The sequence below is a fragment of the Nerophis ophidion genome, linkage group LG24, assembly GCF_033978795.1.
Source record: "Nerophis ophidion isolate RoL-2023_Sa linkage group LG24, RoL_Noph_v1.0, whole genome shotgun sequence".
In the NCBI taxonomy this organism is placed as follows: Eukaryota; Metazoa; Chordata; class Actinopteri; order Syngnathiformes; family Syngnathidae; genus Nerophis; species Nerophis ophidion.
The window spans coordinates 35286456-35302094 of NC_084634.1; the positions used below are offsets into that span (position 1 = coordinate 35286456).

The 15639-nt window shown below is 40.4% G+C and overlaps 1 protein-coding gene across 2 annotated transcripts in view; it reads left to right on the forward strand.

The window, feature by feature from the left end:
* The first annotated feature begins 1953 nt into the window (after positions 1-1953).
* Positions 1954-15639, forward strand: part of LOC133542349 (beta/gamma crystallin domain-containing protein 1-like) — a 105503-nt gene continuing 91817 nt past the window's right edge. Inside the window, exons 1-3 of one of the 2 annotated variants that reach the window (XM_061886399.1) lie at positions 1954-2179; positions 9626-11025; positions 12033-15132. In XM_061886399.1, the coding sequence (XP_061742383.1) occupies positions 2177-2179; positions 9626-11025; positions 12033-15132 (4503 nt within the window). In that variant the 5' untranslated portion in view covers positions 1954-2176. Of the gene's footprint in view, positions 2180-9290; positions 9360-9625; positions 11026-12032; positions 15133-15639 lie in introns of those variants that run through there. The other variant, XM_061886398.1, reaches the window with a different exon arrangement.

Genomic DNA, 15639 nt, shown 5'->3' on the forward strand with positions numbered 1-15639 from the left:
CTGTAGAGATGAAGTAGTCTTGTGATTTTTCCCACACCTACATATTGCGCTTTACCACGGTATCGAGCACTATTGTCTGGATAATCCAATTAAGATATATATATATATATATATATATATATATATATATAGGGACGGCGTGGCGCAGTGGGAGAGTGACCGTGCGCAACCCGAGGGTCCCTGGTTCAAATCCTACCTAGTACCAACCTCGTCACGTCCGTTGTGTCCTGGCAAGACACTTCACCCTTGCTCCTGATGGGTGCTATTTGGCGCCTTGCATGGCAGCTCCCTCCATCAGTGTGTGAATGTGTGTGTGAATGGGTAAATGTGGAAGTAGTGTCAAAGCGCTTTGAGTACCTTGAAGGTAGAAAAGCGCTATACAAGTACAACCCATTTATATATATAGCTATTAGAGATGCGCGGTTTGCGGCCTCATCCGCGGATAAACCGCGGGTCGGGCGGGTGCCATGACGAAAAAATTGATTTTAAATAGATTCGGGCGGGTGGTGGTTGAACCGTGCGTCGGTAAGGTGGGCGGGGTTGGGAGTGCAGGGGTGTAAAGTATATTCAGGAAATGTCATGGATGCAAAAGATTCTGGGTATTTGTTGTGTTGCATTTATGTTGTGTTACTGTGAGGATGCTCTCCCGAAATGTGTTTGTCATTCTTGTTTGGTGTGGCTTCACAGTGTGGCGCATATTAGTAAGAGTGTTCAAATTGTTTATATCACAACCTTTAGTGTACTCTGTATCACCCAGTATGCCCTTCAATCTTGTACGTGTGTTTGTGTAAGCTGCATACAACATGTTGCTGGACTGGCAAACGGTTCCTAAATGTTGTTGAAGGTGTCAAAGGCAATGGCTCCACGGCACGCCCTTATTCCTGTTATTTGAATGAGCACCATCGGTTATTCGCGAGAACGTTAGCGGCTACCATTGCCTTCTTGACTTTGTGACAACTTGCTCTTTTAATGGTAAAGGTCGCCGACTCCGGATATATAACAACGGGCGGGCGGTTGCGGTCCTGATAAAATGATGGTTCGGGTGGATGGCGGGTGAATGATGACTTTAGTGATGCGGTTGCGGGTGATATAATTGCCTATCCGCGCATCTCTAATATATATATATGAAATAAGGGACGGCGTGGCGCAGTGGGAGAGTGGCCGTGCGCAACCTGAGGGTCACTGGTTCAAATCCCACCTAGAACCAAGAACCACCTAGAACCAACCTCGTCACGTCCGTTGTGTCCTGAGCAAGACACTTCACCCTTGCTCCTGATGGGTGCTGGTTGGCGCCTTGCATGGCAGCTCCCTCCATCAGTGTGTGAATGTGTGTGTGAATGGGTAAATGTGGAAGTAGTGTCAAAGCGCTTTGAGTACCTTGAAGGTAGAAAAGCGCTATACAAGTACAACCCATTTATCATTTAAATACCACCCCAACCACGCCCCCAAACCACATTTCCGCCCCACCCCTAACTCCCGAAATCGGAGGTCTCAAGGTTGGCAAGTACGAGTGGGAAAGCGGACGTGAAAACAGGCTGTCCCCACTCAGGTCCGCGTGGAGCTGGAGGGGGCGTGTCCTCCAGCTCCGCCTGAATTTCGGGAGATTTTCGGGAGAAAATTTCTTCCGGGGAGGTTTTCGGGAGAGGCGCTGAATTTCGTGAATCTCCCGGGAAAAATCCGGGAGGGTTGGCAAGTATGCCAGACTGTATCTTGATCACGGCCGCGGCACAGTGGTTGAAAAACGCTGGGCTAATGTATCCCAACACCGGGACTCCTCAAAGAGCCATGGATTCTATCCCTCCAAAATAAAGTCAATAGTACAAAATATATAAATAAAATTTTAGTATGTGTGCATTTTTTTTTTCATTCAAATCCCAGCCTTTTGGGCCCAAAGCCTTGCTTTTTAGTTGCGCAACCAAATTGTGTGTGCGTGTGTTTTTGTGTGTGTGTGTGTGTGTGCCAAACGCCGCGAGGTGTGCGAAGCTGGGCCGGCCGGATTCCGCCGTCAGCCGCCGCTTCTTGATTAGCATCGAACAAGACATAACTCAGTAACACTCCTTCGAATATATTCCTCTAAAAGACACACTTTAGCCTCGCTTATGACAACATGAATACTACGCCTGTTTGTAACCCATGACGGGACTTTTTAGTGCTGGAGCAGCAGAACACTGAGAACATGGTAAGACGATCTTTACTACTTTTTTTTTTTTTTTTTTAAATACTTTTTTTTTTTTTTTTGGTACGAAAAGTTTGTTCTGTCGGTGAATTGCGTAAGTGACTTTGTTTAGAACTTTTTTATTTTAATTTTATATTTATATTATATAAAGCTGTCTGAAGAGTCAACATGGAGCAATGATAATCGCTCACGAAGCAGTTCCCACCCCGCAAGGCAGGGTTTCAGCCTCGTTAACATCTAAACCGAAAGTTTGTGTGAAGTTTCGGGAAAACATCCACGCAAAGAGTTAATTTTTGTTTGGTGGTTATAAAAAAAAAAAAAAAAAATCTATATTAAACCAGATACGGAAACAGGGGGGAAAAAAGCGCGCAGTCTATTGCGTCATTTCCGGCAATGGAAAGACATCATGCTGTGTTCAAATGCAGCGGAGGAAAGTAGGAATTGTTAAGCTTCTCGCCAACTCAACCTTTTTTCAATGATGAACATTTTTTTAATTCAACTACCCCCCATCAGAGCAAAGAATGTTTGGTTGGGGAAAAAAAAGAGATAAAGAAGTAAAATACAGCACTATGTCATCAGTTAGTGATTTATTAAAAACAGGGGTCACCAACCTTTTTGAAACCAAGAGCTACTTCTTGGGTACTGATTAATGCGGAGGGCTACCAGTTTGATACACACTTAAATAAATTGCCAGTAATAGCCAAGGTGTTCAATTTACCTTTAATAATTAAATCTATATATATATGTATATATGTAGGTGTGGGAAAAAATCACAAGACTACTTCATCTCTACAGATCTGTTTCATGAGGGGTTCCCTCTACCACGGTATCGAGCACTATTCTCTGGATAATCCAATCAAGACAGAGATATATATGTATATATATATATAGATCCAAAGACATGCGCCTGGGGATAGGTTGATTGGCAACACTAAATTGGCCCTAGTGTGTGAATGTGAGTGTGAATGTTGTCTGTCTATCTGTGTTGGCCCTGCAATGAGGTGGCGACTTGTCCAGGGTGTACCCCGCCTTCCACCCGATTGTAGCTGAGATAGGCGCCAGCGCCCCCCGCGACCCCGTAAGGGAATAAGCGGTAGAAAATGGATGGATGGATGGATATATGTATATATATAAAAATGGGTGTTTCTGTCTGTCATTCCGTCGTACATTTTTCTTCCCTTTTTTACGGAAGGTTTTTTGTAGAGAATAAATGATGAAAAAAACACTTACTTGAACGGTTTAAAAGAGGAGAAAACAGGGAAAAAAAAGAAAATTAAGTTTTGAAACATAATTTCGACCCTTTAAAATTCAAAATCCAACAGAAAAAAATTAAGAGAAAAACTAGCTAATTTGAATCTTTTTGAAAAAATTAAAAAAATAATTTATGGAACATCATTAGTAATTTTACCTGATTAAGATTAATTTTAGAATTTTGATGACATGTTTTAAATAGGTTAAAATCCTATCTGCACTTTGTTAGAATATATAAAAAGTTGGACCAAGCTATATTTCTAACAAAGACCAATCATTATTTCTTCTAGATTTTCCAGAACAAAAATTTTAAAAGAAGTTCAAAAGACTTTGAAATAAGATTTACATTTGATTCTACAGATTTTCTAGATTTGCCAGAATAATTTTTTTGAATTTTAATCATAATAAGTTTGAAGAAATATTTCACAAATATTCTTCGTCGAAAAAACAGAAGCTTAAATGAAGAATTAAATTAAAATGTATTTATTATTCTTTACAATAAAACAAAAAAAAATACTTGAACATTGATTTAAATTGTCAGGAAAGAAGAGGAAGGAATTCAAAAGGTAAAAAGGTATATGTGTTTAAAAATCCTAAAATAATTTTTAAGGTTGTATTTTTTCCCTAAAATTGTCTTTCTGAAAGTTATACGAAGTAAAGTAAAAAAATTAATGAATTTATTTAAACAAGTGAAGACCAAGTCTTTAAAATATTTTCTTGGATTTTCTAATTCTATTTGAGTTTTGTCTCTCTTAGAATTAAAAATGTCAAGCAAAGCGAGACCAGCTTGCTAGTAAATAAATACAATTTAAAAAAATAGAGGCAGCTCACTGGTAAGTGCTGCTATTTGAGCTATTTTTAGAACAGGCCAGCGGGCGACTCCTCTGGTCCTTACGGGCGACCTGGTGACCCCTGTATTAAATTGCATAACAGTGCAAAATACTGCTCATTTGTAGTGGTCTTTCTTGAACTATTTGGAACAAAAAGATATAAAAATAATTAAAAACTTGTTGAAAAATAAACAAGTGATTCAATTATAAATAAAGATTTCTACACATAGAAGTAATAATCAACTTAAAGTTCCCTCTTTGGGGATTGTAATAGAGATCCATCTGAATTCATGAACTTAATTCTAAACATTTATTCACAAAAAAATAAATCTTTAACATCAATATTTATGTAACATGTCCACAAAAAAATCTAGCTGTCAACACTAAATATTGCTTTGTTGTATTTTTTTCATAGTTTATTAACTCGCATTCATATTTTGTTGAAGTATTATTCAATAAATATATTTAGAAAGGATTTTTGAATTGTTGCTATTTTTAGAACATTTAAAAAAAATCTCACGTACCCCTTGGCATACCTTCAAGTACCCCCAGGGGTATGTGTACCCCCATTTGAGAACCACTGTCTTAACTAATGTTTAAACCTACGAAATACAGCAGTTTGTTACTTTACATTCAAGCCATTTATTTATTTTGTATTTATTTATTTTTTAGGGAATGCATACTGATAAATGATGCATTTTATTTAGATGCACTTTTCTAAAAAGTCAAAGATACTTTACAATACGTGATACATGTTGAATGAATAAAGTACAACAATACTAATGGGAAAAACAGTCCATTCATCCATCCATCCGTTTCCTACCGCTTGTCCCTTTTGAGGTTGCGGTTAAAAACATGGTTTAAGTTACCATGACTTGATTAACGTGGACCCCGACTTAAACGAGTTGAAAAACTTATTGGGGTGTTACCATTTAGTGGTCAATTGTACGGAATATGTACTGTACTGTGCAATCTACTAATAAAAGTTTCAATCAATCAATCAATCAATCAATCAATCAATCAATCAATCAATCAATCAATCAGTCAATCAATCAATCAATCAATCAATCAATCAATCAATCAATCAATCAATCAGATAAAGCATTAAAGATTGAAAGCTTTATAAAAATGAGGTAAATACATCAAAAAAGGCTCTAAGGCTACTTTGATCGTATTGGATATATATTATAAATGTTTTTATTTTATAAAAAAAAAATTGTTAAAACAAAACGTTACATTTTTTGAATGTGTTAAAAATAATGTTTTAATGTCAACATTTTCAGCTTTTTCTCTTTACGTCATGTTTTAGTTTGATCCGTTTTTGCAATGTCCCGCAGCCGAACTTTGGACATCCCTGTTCTAAACCCTTTTTCGGTGCACTTCAGGATAATTTAACTTAAACATTAACAATTTAAATATACACTACTTTTATGCTTCCCATATCTCATAATATCCAGTCTCTACTGTTCACACACAATTGAATGTAAATATAACAAAACGTATGTGTCCCGCTTCAGTTTAGCCTTTATAGAATACACGCGACCTGCAATCCAGGATCTCCAATGGCTGGGCTTGATTAGGCTAAAATTATATTTAAGTTATTATTTCTACCATTAATATTATAATACAGTGTGCCATTTCTATAAAGCAACTGCTTTAACGTCAAACTACTCGGTTTTATTGTAAATGCATGTTTAGGAAAAATGTAATAGTTCTGTATGGTGACATGTTGTACATCCCAGGGATGTTCAAATGTCATTGTTTAGTTTAATCCAATATGCGTCACAAAAGTTACACAATTTAGTTAATGTTATTGTTAACTTCTGAAAAGGAGTTATGTATAATACCCCTTCTCCGAGTCTCGGCAATTACCGATACTTTTGTTTACTTCCTTGGTTTAACATTAACAAGGTTACCATTTTTTTTTATCAGGGAAAGAAAATGATAAATAATGTGTGATAGTAACAGATGGGTTTTGTACATGGCTTATTTAGTAAATGAAATAATGCGTAAAAACAGACACTGTATAGTGAATAAATAAACACAGAATATATCCTAAATCAGTGGTTCTTAACCTTGTTGGAGGTACCGAACCCTGTTAGTTTCATATGCACGTTCGCCGAACCCTTCTTAGTGAAAAATAAAATGTTTTTTTTTCAAATTCAAGACAAAGTTGTGTGTTTTTGGTAACACTTTAGTATGTAGAACATATTCTAAGTAACAAAGACCTAATTTAGAGGTTGTTCGACACTAGGGGGAACATATTCAAAGTAACAAAGACTTAATTTGGAGTTATTTGGTTAGGGTTTTTGATTGATTGATTGATACTTTTATTAGTAGATTGCACAGTTCAGTACATATTCCGTACAATTGACCACTAAATGGTAACACCCGAATAAGTTTTTCAACTTGTTTAAGTCGGGGTCCACGTTAATCAATTCGTGGTACAAATATATACTATCAGCATAATACAGTCATCACACAATCAATCCAATCCACTTTATTTATATAGCACATTTAAACAACAATAAAGTTTCCAAAGTGCTGCACAGCCATGTTAAAAACAATATTATGCTCCACCAATGACTGAATAAAGCAAAAAATGAATAAAAATAAAACCAATAAAAACAATATAAAAACAAATATGATTAAAAACTATTTTAAATGGTAAAATCAATTAAAACAGTAAAATAAAAATCAAAGTGTATAAAAAACACAGAGGACAACAGAGGACCACACAACTCACGTAGTGTTAAAAGCCAAAGAATAAAAGTGGGTCTTAAGACGAGACTTAAAACACTCCACTGTGGAAGCAGTTTGAACATGGAGCGGCAGAGTGTTCCAGAGCTTAGGGCCGACCACAGAGAAGGCCCTGTCTCCCCTGGTCTTAAGTCTGGTCTTGGGCACCACGAGCTGGAGCTGGCTCTCGGACCTCAGAGCGCGCGCAGGGATGTAAATTTGGATAAGGTCCGAGATATATTGAGGTGCCAGTCCATGTAAAGATTTAAAAACAAACAGCAATGTTTTAAATTCAATTCTAAAATGAACAGGGAGCCAGTGCAAACTCTGAAGAATTGGGGTTATATGCTGGCGTTTCCTGGCCCCTGTTAAAAGTCGTGCTGCCGCGTTCTGGACTAACTGCAACCGGGAGAGAGCTTTTTGGCTAATGCCAGCATAAAGTGCATTGCGGTAGTCCAGGCCACTTGAATTAAAAACATGCACGACTTGTTCAAAAAGGTTAAAAGATAAAAACGGTTTAACCTTTACTAAAAGACGAAGCTGATAAAAACACGATTTTAAAACGCCATTGACTTGTTAATCATCAGAGTATGTACATTGAATTATTTACATTATTTACAATGAGGAGCTTTGGTTGATATCAGTACTTCAGTCATCAACAATTGCATCAACAGAGGAATGTGGACATTGAAACAGTGTAGGTCTTATTTAGTAGGATATGTACAGCCAGCAGAGAACATAGTGAGTTCACATAGCATAAGAACAAGTATATACATTAGAAGTACATTTGAGTTGTTTATAATCCGGGGAGATGGGATGTGAATGGAGGAGGGTATTAGTAAAGTGTTGAAGTTGCCTGGAGGTGTTGTTTTAGAGCGGTTTTGAAGGAATATAGAGATGCACTTACTTTTACACCTGTTGGGAGTGCATTCCACATTGACGTGGCATAGAAAGAGAATGAGTGAAGACCTTTGTTAGATCGGAATCTGGGTTTAACGTGGTTTGTGGAGCTCCCCCTGGTGTTGTGGTTATGACGCTCATTTACGTTAAGGAAGTAATTTGACATGTACTTCGGTATCAAGGAGGTGTAGCGGATTTTATAGACTAGGCTCAGTGCAAGTTGTTTTACTCCGTCCTCCACCCTGAGCCAGCCCACTTTGGAGAAGTGGGTTGGATTGAGGTGTGATCTGGGGTGGAGGTCTAAAAGTAACCGGTTATAACCGGTTATAATGAGGCCATTAATAAGTACTTAATGATGACTAGTTAAGAGCCAATATGTTACTAATTTGCTTGTTGATAAGCAACTAATTAATGGTGAATATGTCCCTCATACTAAAGTGTTACCATGTTTTTTTACTGGTGCACAAAATCAACCGTGCAAGAACATCACCTTGTTCAAAGAACAAAACAGACACTAAACTCACACTTGACAATTACAGACCTGCAAATCAGTCTGACTTCTGCTGTTGCCGTATCCGTAATACGCCGATAGAGAGAAGTTTTTATTACGACGACGAGTCGGGTGTGTTTTGACCTCTGCCGAACCCCTGAGGCCGACTCACCGAACCCCTAGGGTTCGATCGAAACCCAGGTTAAGAACCACTGTCCTAAATATTGTAATACCTTAATTAAGATTTTAAAAGTACAGATGTAAAACTGACACACCTTAATTAAGATTTTAAAAATCCAGGTATAAAAACTGACACACCTTAATTAAGATTTTAAAAGTCCAGGTATAAAACTGACACACTGGTTGCAGAGTGTAATGTATGGTAGGACCTGAAATAACAAAAAAATATGTAAAGTAAAGTTCAAACCAGTGTGTTGACAGTGTGTGTTTGTCCCGACCCAAACAAACAATAAACCTAGACTCGTATCAAAGATGACAAAAAGCAAAAATATGCTTTTTTTCTGATACCTGATACGGTTTCGGTTCTTAGAAGCCGTTTACCAAGGACCACTGAATGCATCACGTTACCACACAGCTGCGTGAGCTGGAAAAAAGGGGGCAGAACTTCCAGCAGCGGTGCATTTCTCACATGCCACACTTACTGCCGCCCTTGTACAGTTGTGGATGTTTTTCCTTGATGGGGGACTAAACGTTCGTCGGTAAGGCATGCAAAAAGACAGCAGCACCCGCGCGGTGGCGGATTATAATTTTCCAGAAGAAAGAAAAGTTGAAATCTGACCAAAGGGTGAGTTGCTCTCTGCTGCAAAGTTATGAACTGATTTGCTCTGGCAATATATCCTGTTTAGGATTATTTTCTGCTCTTTCTATTCTCTTTGCTCTGTAGGAGTGTAAGTTCTAAAGCAAAATGTTCACAAACTACATAAAGAATCTGAATGATATGGTATTTACCACGGTAAGCCCTCAGGTTATCTGCTCTCCTGCATGTCATTGCTGTGCTGAGAGATGCATGGCCAGACTAAAAAAAATGGTCTATGGACATAATTAATCCCTACTTATATTCTCCCAAGCCTGCTCTGCCTTCATTTGTTCACAGACAATATATGCCAAAGACTGTATGCGCTCTGCTTTTCACATATAATAATATACTTGATTAAAAAGCGCATGTTTTATAATGCTTTTGTGTTAAAATTCCACGCTGATTTCTGTAATTTGCTGTAGTCTGACAACCCAGAAGAGCCGCAGAGTCCTGGGGTGCTGGGACGAATTGGTAGCTGGCTCACTCCATGGAAAGGAAGGAGTCCCAATAGTCCCACTGAAAATTCATCCCCAACTCGTGACCGAGCGCTGAAGTCGGAGGACGAGGAGAGTGAGAAACCTGCCAGGAAACACCAGCTGGGGGAGAAAGAAAAGAGCTCGAATCCCGATCCGCTGGGTCCCTCAAGAGACTTTTCATGCTTTGAAGAAGTGGTCGCCACGCAGTCTGCCCACAGAGAACACTCTGTAGTGAGCAGCAGTGTGGCCGCAGGAGGCGGGCCAAGAGAGGCGGAGTTTTTCGACAGCAAAAAGAAGCGAATAGGGCAGGCAAATAAGGGCAGCCATGCTCCTTTGGCGGGCGGGAATTCTGACAGTCTTTCTAGTTATCTGACAGATCTCTCTGCCACCTCTTCTTCGTCTGAGCAGGGTGTGGTATGGAACTCTGACCAGGGCCAAGCCCATTCTTTAGCCCAGACAGCTGCACAGGCCCAGGCAGGAAAGAGGCTGCATGTTTACGTGGAGGAGACCAGCGTGACTCACTGTGGCCAAGACACCTTAACAGGACAGGAAGTGATCCTCACCAAAATTGAAAAAAAGCTACCGGTTTTCCAAAAGTCCAAATCATCCGAATCGCCAAGTGTCGATTCATTGAGAAGCTTAACTTCAAAAGCAGAGGTAAACAAAAGTGCAAATTTAAGGCCTCCGGTCGTACCACAAACCGACAGCATAGAGACACAACAGGGCGTGTCACAGAAACTACACAAAGACCGCCAGTTGGAGCTTGAACCAGATAAAAAACAAACAGAGGCTGGCAACATGGGGCGTAAAAACTCAGCTAAGAAGAAAACGAGGAAGAACAATCAGGGAGATGGCGGGTGCAGCTCTCAGGAAAAATTGCCTGTCAATGTCCAACCTGTTCAAGAGGGATTCCCTTCCCCCAATAGCTCAGCGACCAGCCCGCAGGGGGAAAGTCCACAGAGTCAAGTGGAAGAGCAACCTACTGACTCCTCCTCTAAGCATGGCCTCACCTCACTGGCCTCACCTGGAGGTGGAGAAAATGAGACTTCCTGTCCTAATGCCACCAAGAATGCAGACAACTTCTTGGGCTCACATCCAGTCACTGCAACGGCTGATGGAAGGGCAGACATGGAGGATGACGAACAGTTTTACAGAGTGGAGCGGAAGACAGAGACACCGGAGTCCAAACGTAGGAGTATCAAAGTATCTCGGAGCGAGGTAAAGCTTTTTCGGAAAAATGTACCTTTAAAAACGGAAAAAAGAATAGTCGAGGTGGACCTGGAGTCTACGACGGACCAAGACAAAAAGGTGGACAAGGATAAGCCCCTTACAGAGACTGATGAAAGGTAAGGCATTTTTTTTTGGACTATTATCTTTCAATTTTTCCAAAACAATCCATGACTCGTCGTGAAGTTGGCTTAAAATTCCTTTGTCTTAGCGTAACTGTGTTCAGAACAAGAATTTGTGTTGAAGCATAGAATATTGTAAAGCCATCTAATGTAGTTAGATTCGAATATGTTGTGCGATTCAGAATCGATTCTCATTTTTAAAAAATCGATTTATTTTTTGTATCAATCCAACAAACCACTACGCAGCAATACCATGACAATGCAATCCAATTCCAAAACCGAACCTGACCCAGCAACACTCAGAACCGCAATAAACAGAGCAATTGAGAAGACACAAACACGACACAGAACAAACCAAAAGTAATGAAACAAAAATGAATATTATCAACAACAGTATCAATATTAGTTATAATTTCAGCATAGCAGTGATTAAAAATCCGTCACTGACATTATCATTAGACATTTATAAAAATAATAAAAAAGAACAATAGTGTCATAGTGGCTTACACTTGCATCGCATCTCATAAGCTTGACAACACACTGTTTTTCACAAAGATAAAATAAGTCATATTTTTGGTTCGTTTAATAGTTAAAACAAATTTACATTATTGCAATCAGTTGATAAAACATTGTCCTTTAAAATTATAAAAGCTTTTTTAAAAAAAAATCTACGACTCTGCTTGCATGTCAGCAGACTGGGGTAGATCCTGCTGAAATCTTATGTATTGAATGAATACAGAATCGTTTTGAACCGGAAAAATATCGTTTTTGAATCGAGAACCGAATCGAATCGAAAAAATCGATATATTATCGAATCGATATTGAATCGAAAGGTTTGCAGCCCGAGTAGTTGTACAGTGTCATTTTATTTCAAGAATTTGGAATGTATCATCTTAGAAATGTAGACACAACTAGAGTGATTATCTATGTATATAATGTAAAAAAAAAACATTCTGCAATGTGTATAAATTATGTTAAAATTCCCGTTTTGCCATCATATGTAGACGGCAAGATATGAAGAAACCGGAGAAGCCAACAGTTCCAATCCCAGGCCGAATTGCCGCTAAGATCAACCTATTTGAGCGCCAGTCAGCCTCGACGGGCCTCAAAAAGACCATTCAGATCCCGAGGAGCGCCGATGTCTCTCCTGCTAGAAAAACTACAGAGGGGCTCAAAGTGGATTTTCTACCCCCGGTGCAGAGGTCGAAATCAGCGGACCGATATGGCGCTGCCACTTCCAGCCCTGTGCCACCCGAACAGGAAATTAAGCTGACGGTCAAAGAGAGGGCAAAGAATTTTAAAGAGGATTCTACAAGAGATTTTAAATCAATGCTGCCTCAAAAGTCACCCAAGATAGGAATTACTAAAAAACCCATCAAATCCGTGGCAACCGCTGCATCAGAATCATCAGAACCCGACAGTCAGGGTAAACTGGAAACTAAAGCAATGACTGTGGTAACACTAAAACCAGACGGACAGGATACCACTGTTGGTGGGGTAAAACCTTCCACACCTATGAAACAACATAGCACCCAGACCTCAAAGGCAGATGGCCAGAATACGCAACTTAACAGTGTCCCACTGAAAAGCACAAATGATACAGCAGAACTGACTAATGATTTAAGTACACGGTCCAAAGTCGCTGCTAGATCAGGGTCTCGGTCTAAACGAAGAAAAAGTAAGGAGCCGACTAGTCCTGTGGGCGAAAATCGGGACAACGAGTCATCCTCAAGTAAACAAAATGTCTCCTCTGAAAAACAAGTTGATGATGTGGTCTTTCTACCACCTGATGAAGTAGAAGGAGTTACGTCTACTGAAAACACATTTGTAAAAGAATCTGACGTTGCTGATACAAAAAAACAGTTGGATTCTCCTTTTGGAAAAGTGACCGACAAACTAGTCAACCGAGTAGAGGAAGTACCTGAATCGTCAGTCAACAAAGATGAACCCGATACTGTTGCTTCTAACTGGAAAACAAAGAAACCTGTTGACAAGGTTTTCGTTAGTTTGTCCCAAAGGGAGGACAAGACTGGGGGTGAGACCCGTCTACCCAAACGTGAGGTCAAAACTCCAGTAGAGGACAAACCTTCTCTCTCTCAGTCAGTAGAGCCTTTTAAGAAAATAAACTCTTTCATGGTGCAAGGACCACATGCTGAAATCTCAAAACTAGATGAAGGCACCTCAACGCAACCTGGATCAATAAGTAGACTAAAAGCAAGGCAAGACTACGTTATTGACACAAAACCAACCATTCAAAGTGAAGCCAAAGATGTTTCGAAATTAGAACGTCAGATTGAGAAAAAAGACAAAGAAACGCCCGGAAAACTCAATCTAGACAAAAATATGAAACTGAATGTAGCTTTGCAGAATAGAGAAGACCTTTTGAGGACAGAAGGAAGTGTTGCCATGGATAATCAGACAAATCAGATTAAGACACAGGATAAAACGCAGCCTGTTAGCGATATTAATGCAGCCGTGTCAGTCCCTCCGAAAACGCTGAGCACAAATATGGAGAAGGCTGCAGCGTATTCAGTTATTCAGAGTAAAAAGACTGCAAGAGAGAGTCCTAAAGTGTTCTCCCAGGAAGAGACGGGTCGGTATGTGTCTGAGAAAATAAAATCACTAGAAAAAGCTCCTGCAGTTATTGCAACACAACAGCAGCTGCCTAATTTTGAGTCTTTGGAACAATTAGAAGGCGCAGTCAGTGACTCACATAAGCATGAAGCCAATTTGGGTGGTGACTTTAGTGCAAAGACTGAGCACGTAAGAGTGTCTTCTGACCCACCTGTGCTGATAAGTGCTCCCACGGACAACATGGTAACGGTTAGAAAGCCGACTCGTATTTCCGTCGAGACTACGAGCCAGGCCAGTGAGACACAAAGCTCAAAGGTAAACTCCTCAACAGATAAAGCATCGCTAACAAAGCCACAGATTGAGGAAGTAAATATCACAGAGACTCTCACTTCACGCGGAGGCTTAGACAAAACACAGCAGAAAACCTCTGACGACGTTCTTTCTAGTGCCGCTGTTGTTGAGATAGAAAAGACAGATAAAGGAAGCGATGCGCCGAGGACTAATGTGCTTCCGTCGAGCTTTAACAGTGATCTCTCCTCACCGCCAAGACAACACAGAGACGAACCAGACCTGAACAAACAAACTCTAAAAGCCATGACTTCCCCAAAGGCTAAAAAGCTCACCGCGGATCAAAACCAGTCTCCGTCCCCTAAGAAACAGAATTCGCCACGAGGACTGGGCACGGATGATTCTTCATTTCAGCAGCACGACGCGCCCTCGAGTTGGCTGGACGTGGACTTCCCAAAGCACAGACTTAAACTCCCCGGACCCAAACTAAGCGCCTCTTCCAGCGAAAGCAATCTCCTGGACACAGCGGATGAGCTCGATGATGAAGACTTCATTCAGAAGATCCAGAAACTTTGTGCTCCCTTTTCCCTCCCACCTCGAAAACACAACCAACTCCGGCCACCTCAGCCCCCTTTTGCAATGCCCGCCATCCGGGAAGCCCGCTTTGAGAAGACATTTGACCCGGAGGAGTTTGAAATCGGCCTCAGAAAGAAGAGTCGCTCCTTCGACACGGGCTCTAACATCTTACCTAAACTTCAGAGCACAGAAGCCAAAACTGCCGCTAAGCCTGCTAGGGCGAGTATCGTAGATAGATGTCTGTTGATTAGTAGTCTGGATACTTCTTCTCATTCGAAAGATAAGACACCAAACAGCACCGAGGCGGACACTAAGGAAGAGAAAGACGATCACATCATCAGGAAGTCTCGCTTAGAGGGAAGTTGTGTCCTTAGCAGTCTCACATCGCCTAGTTTCAAGGGGCGGCGAAATGGTGCAGTTCCACAAGGCACCAACTCCAGTGATGTGTCGCCCCAGCTTAGCCCGTTATCCGAGCCAACCTCGCCCGTTCCCACTCCAGACTACTTGACCAGGCAAAAAGAAGACCGAGTTCTGCCTACAGGGGCTGTGGTCGGTGACTCAGGCCCTCCGTTTCCCTCATTTAACGACATCAAGCTGCCTGACTATTTAGAGAAGTACCGCTCCCTGGATCCAGGAACAGCAGGGCAAAGCACGATGAAAACAGAGGTTGGTTTTAAAATCCCATTTTCAAGGTTGTGTCGGTTGCATAGTAACTAAATGTACAAACCCCGTTTCCATATGAGTTGGGAAATTGTGTTAGATGTAAATATAAACGGAAAACAATGATTGGCAAATCCTTTTTCAACCCATATTCAGTTGAATGCACTACAAAGACAATATATTTGATGTTCAAACTCATAAACTTTATTTTTTTTTTTTGCAAATAACAATTAACTTAAAATTTCATGGCTGTAACACGTGCCAAAGTAGTTGGGAAAGGGTATGTTCACCACTGTGTTACATCACCTTTTCTTTTAACATCACTCAATAAACGTTTGGGAAATGAGGAAAGTAATTGTTGAAGCTTTGAAAGTGGAATTCTTTCCCATTCTTGTTTTATGTACAGCTTCAGTCGTTCAACAGTCCGGGGTCTCCGCTGTCGTATTTTACGCTTCACACATTTTCGATGGGAGACAGGTCTGGACTGCAGGCGGGCCAGGAAAGTACCCGCAT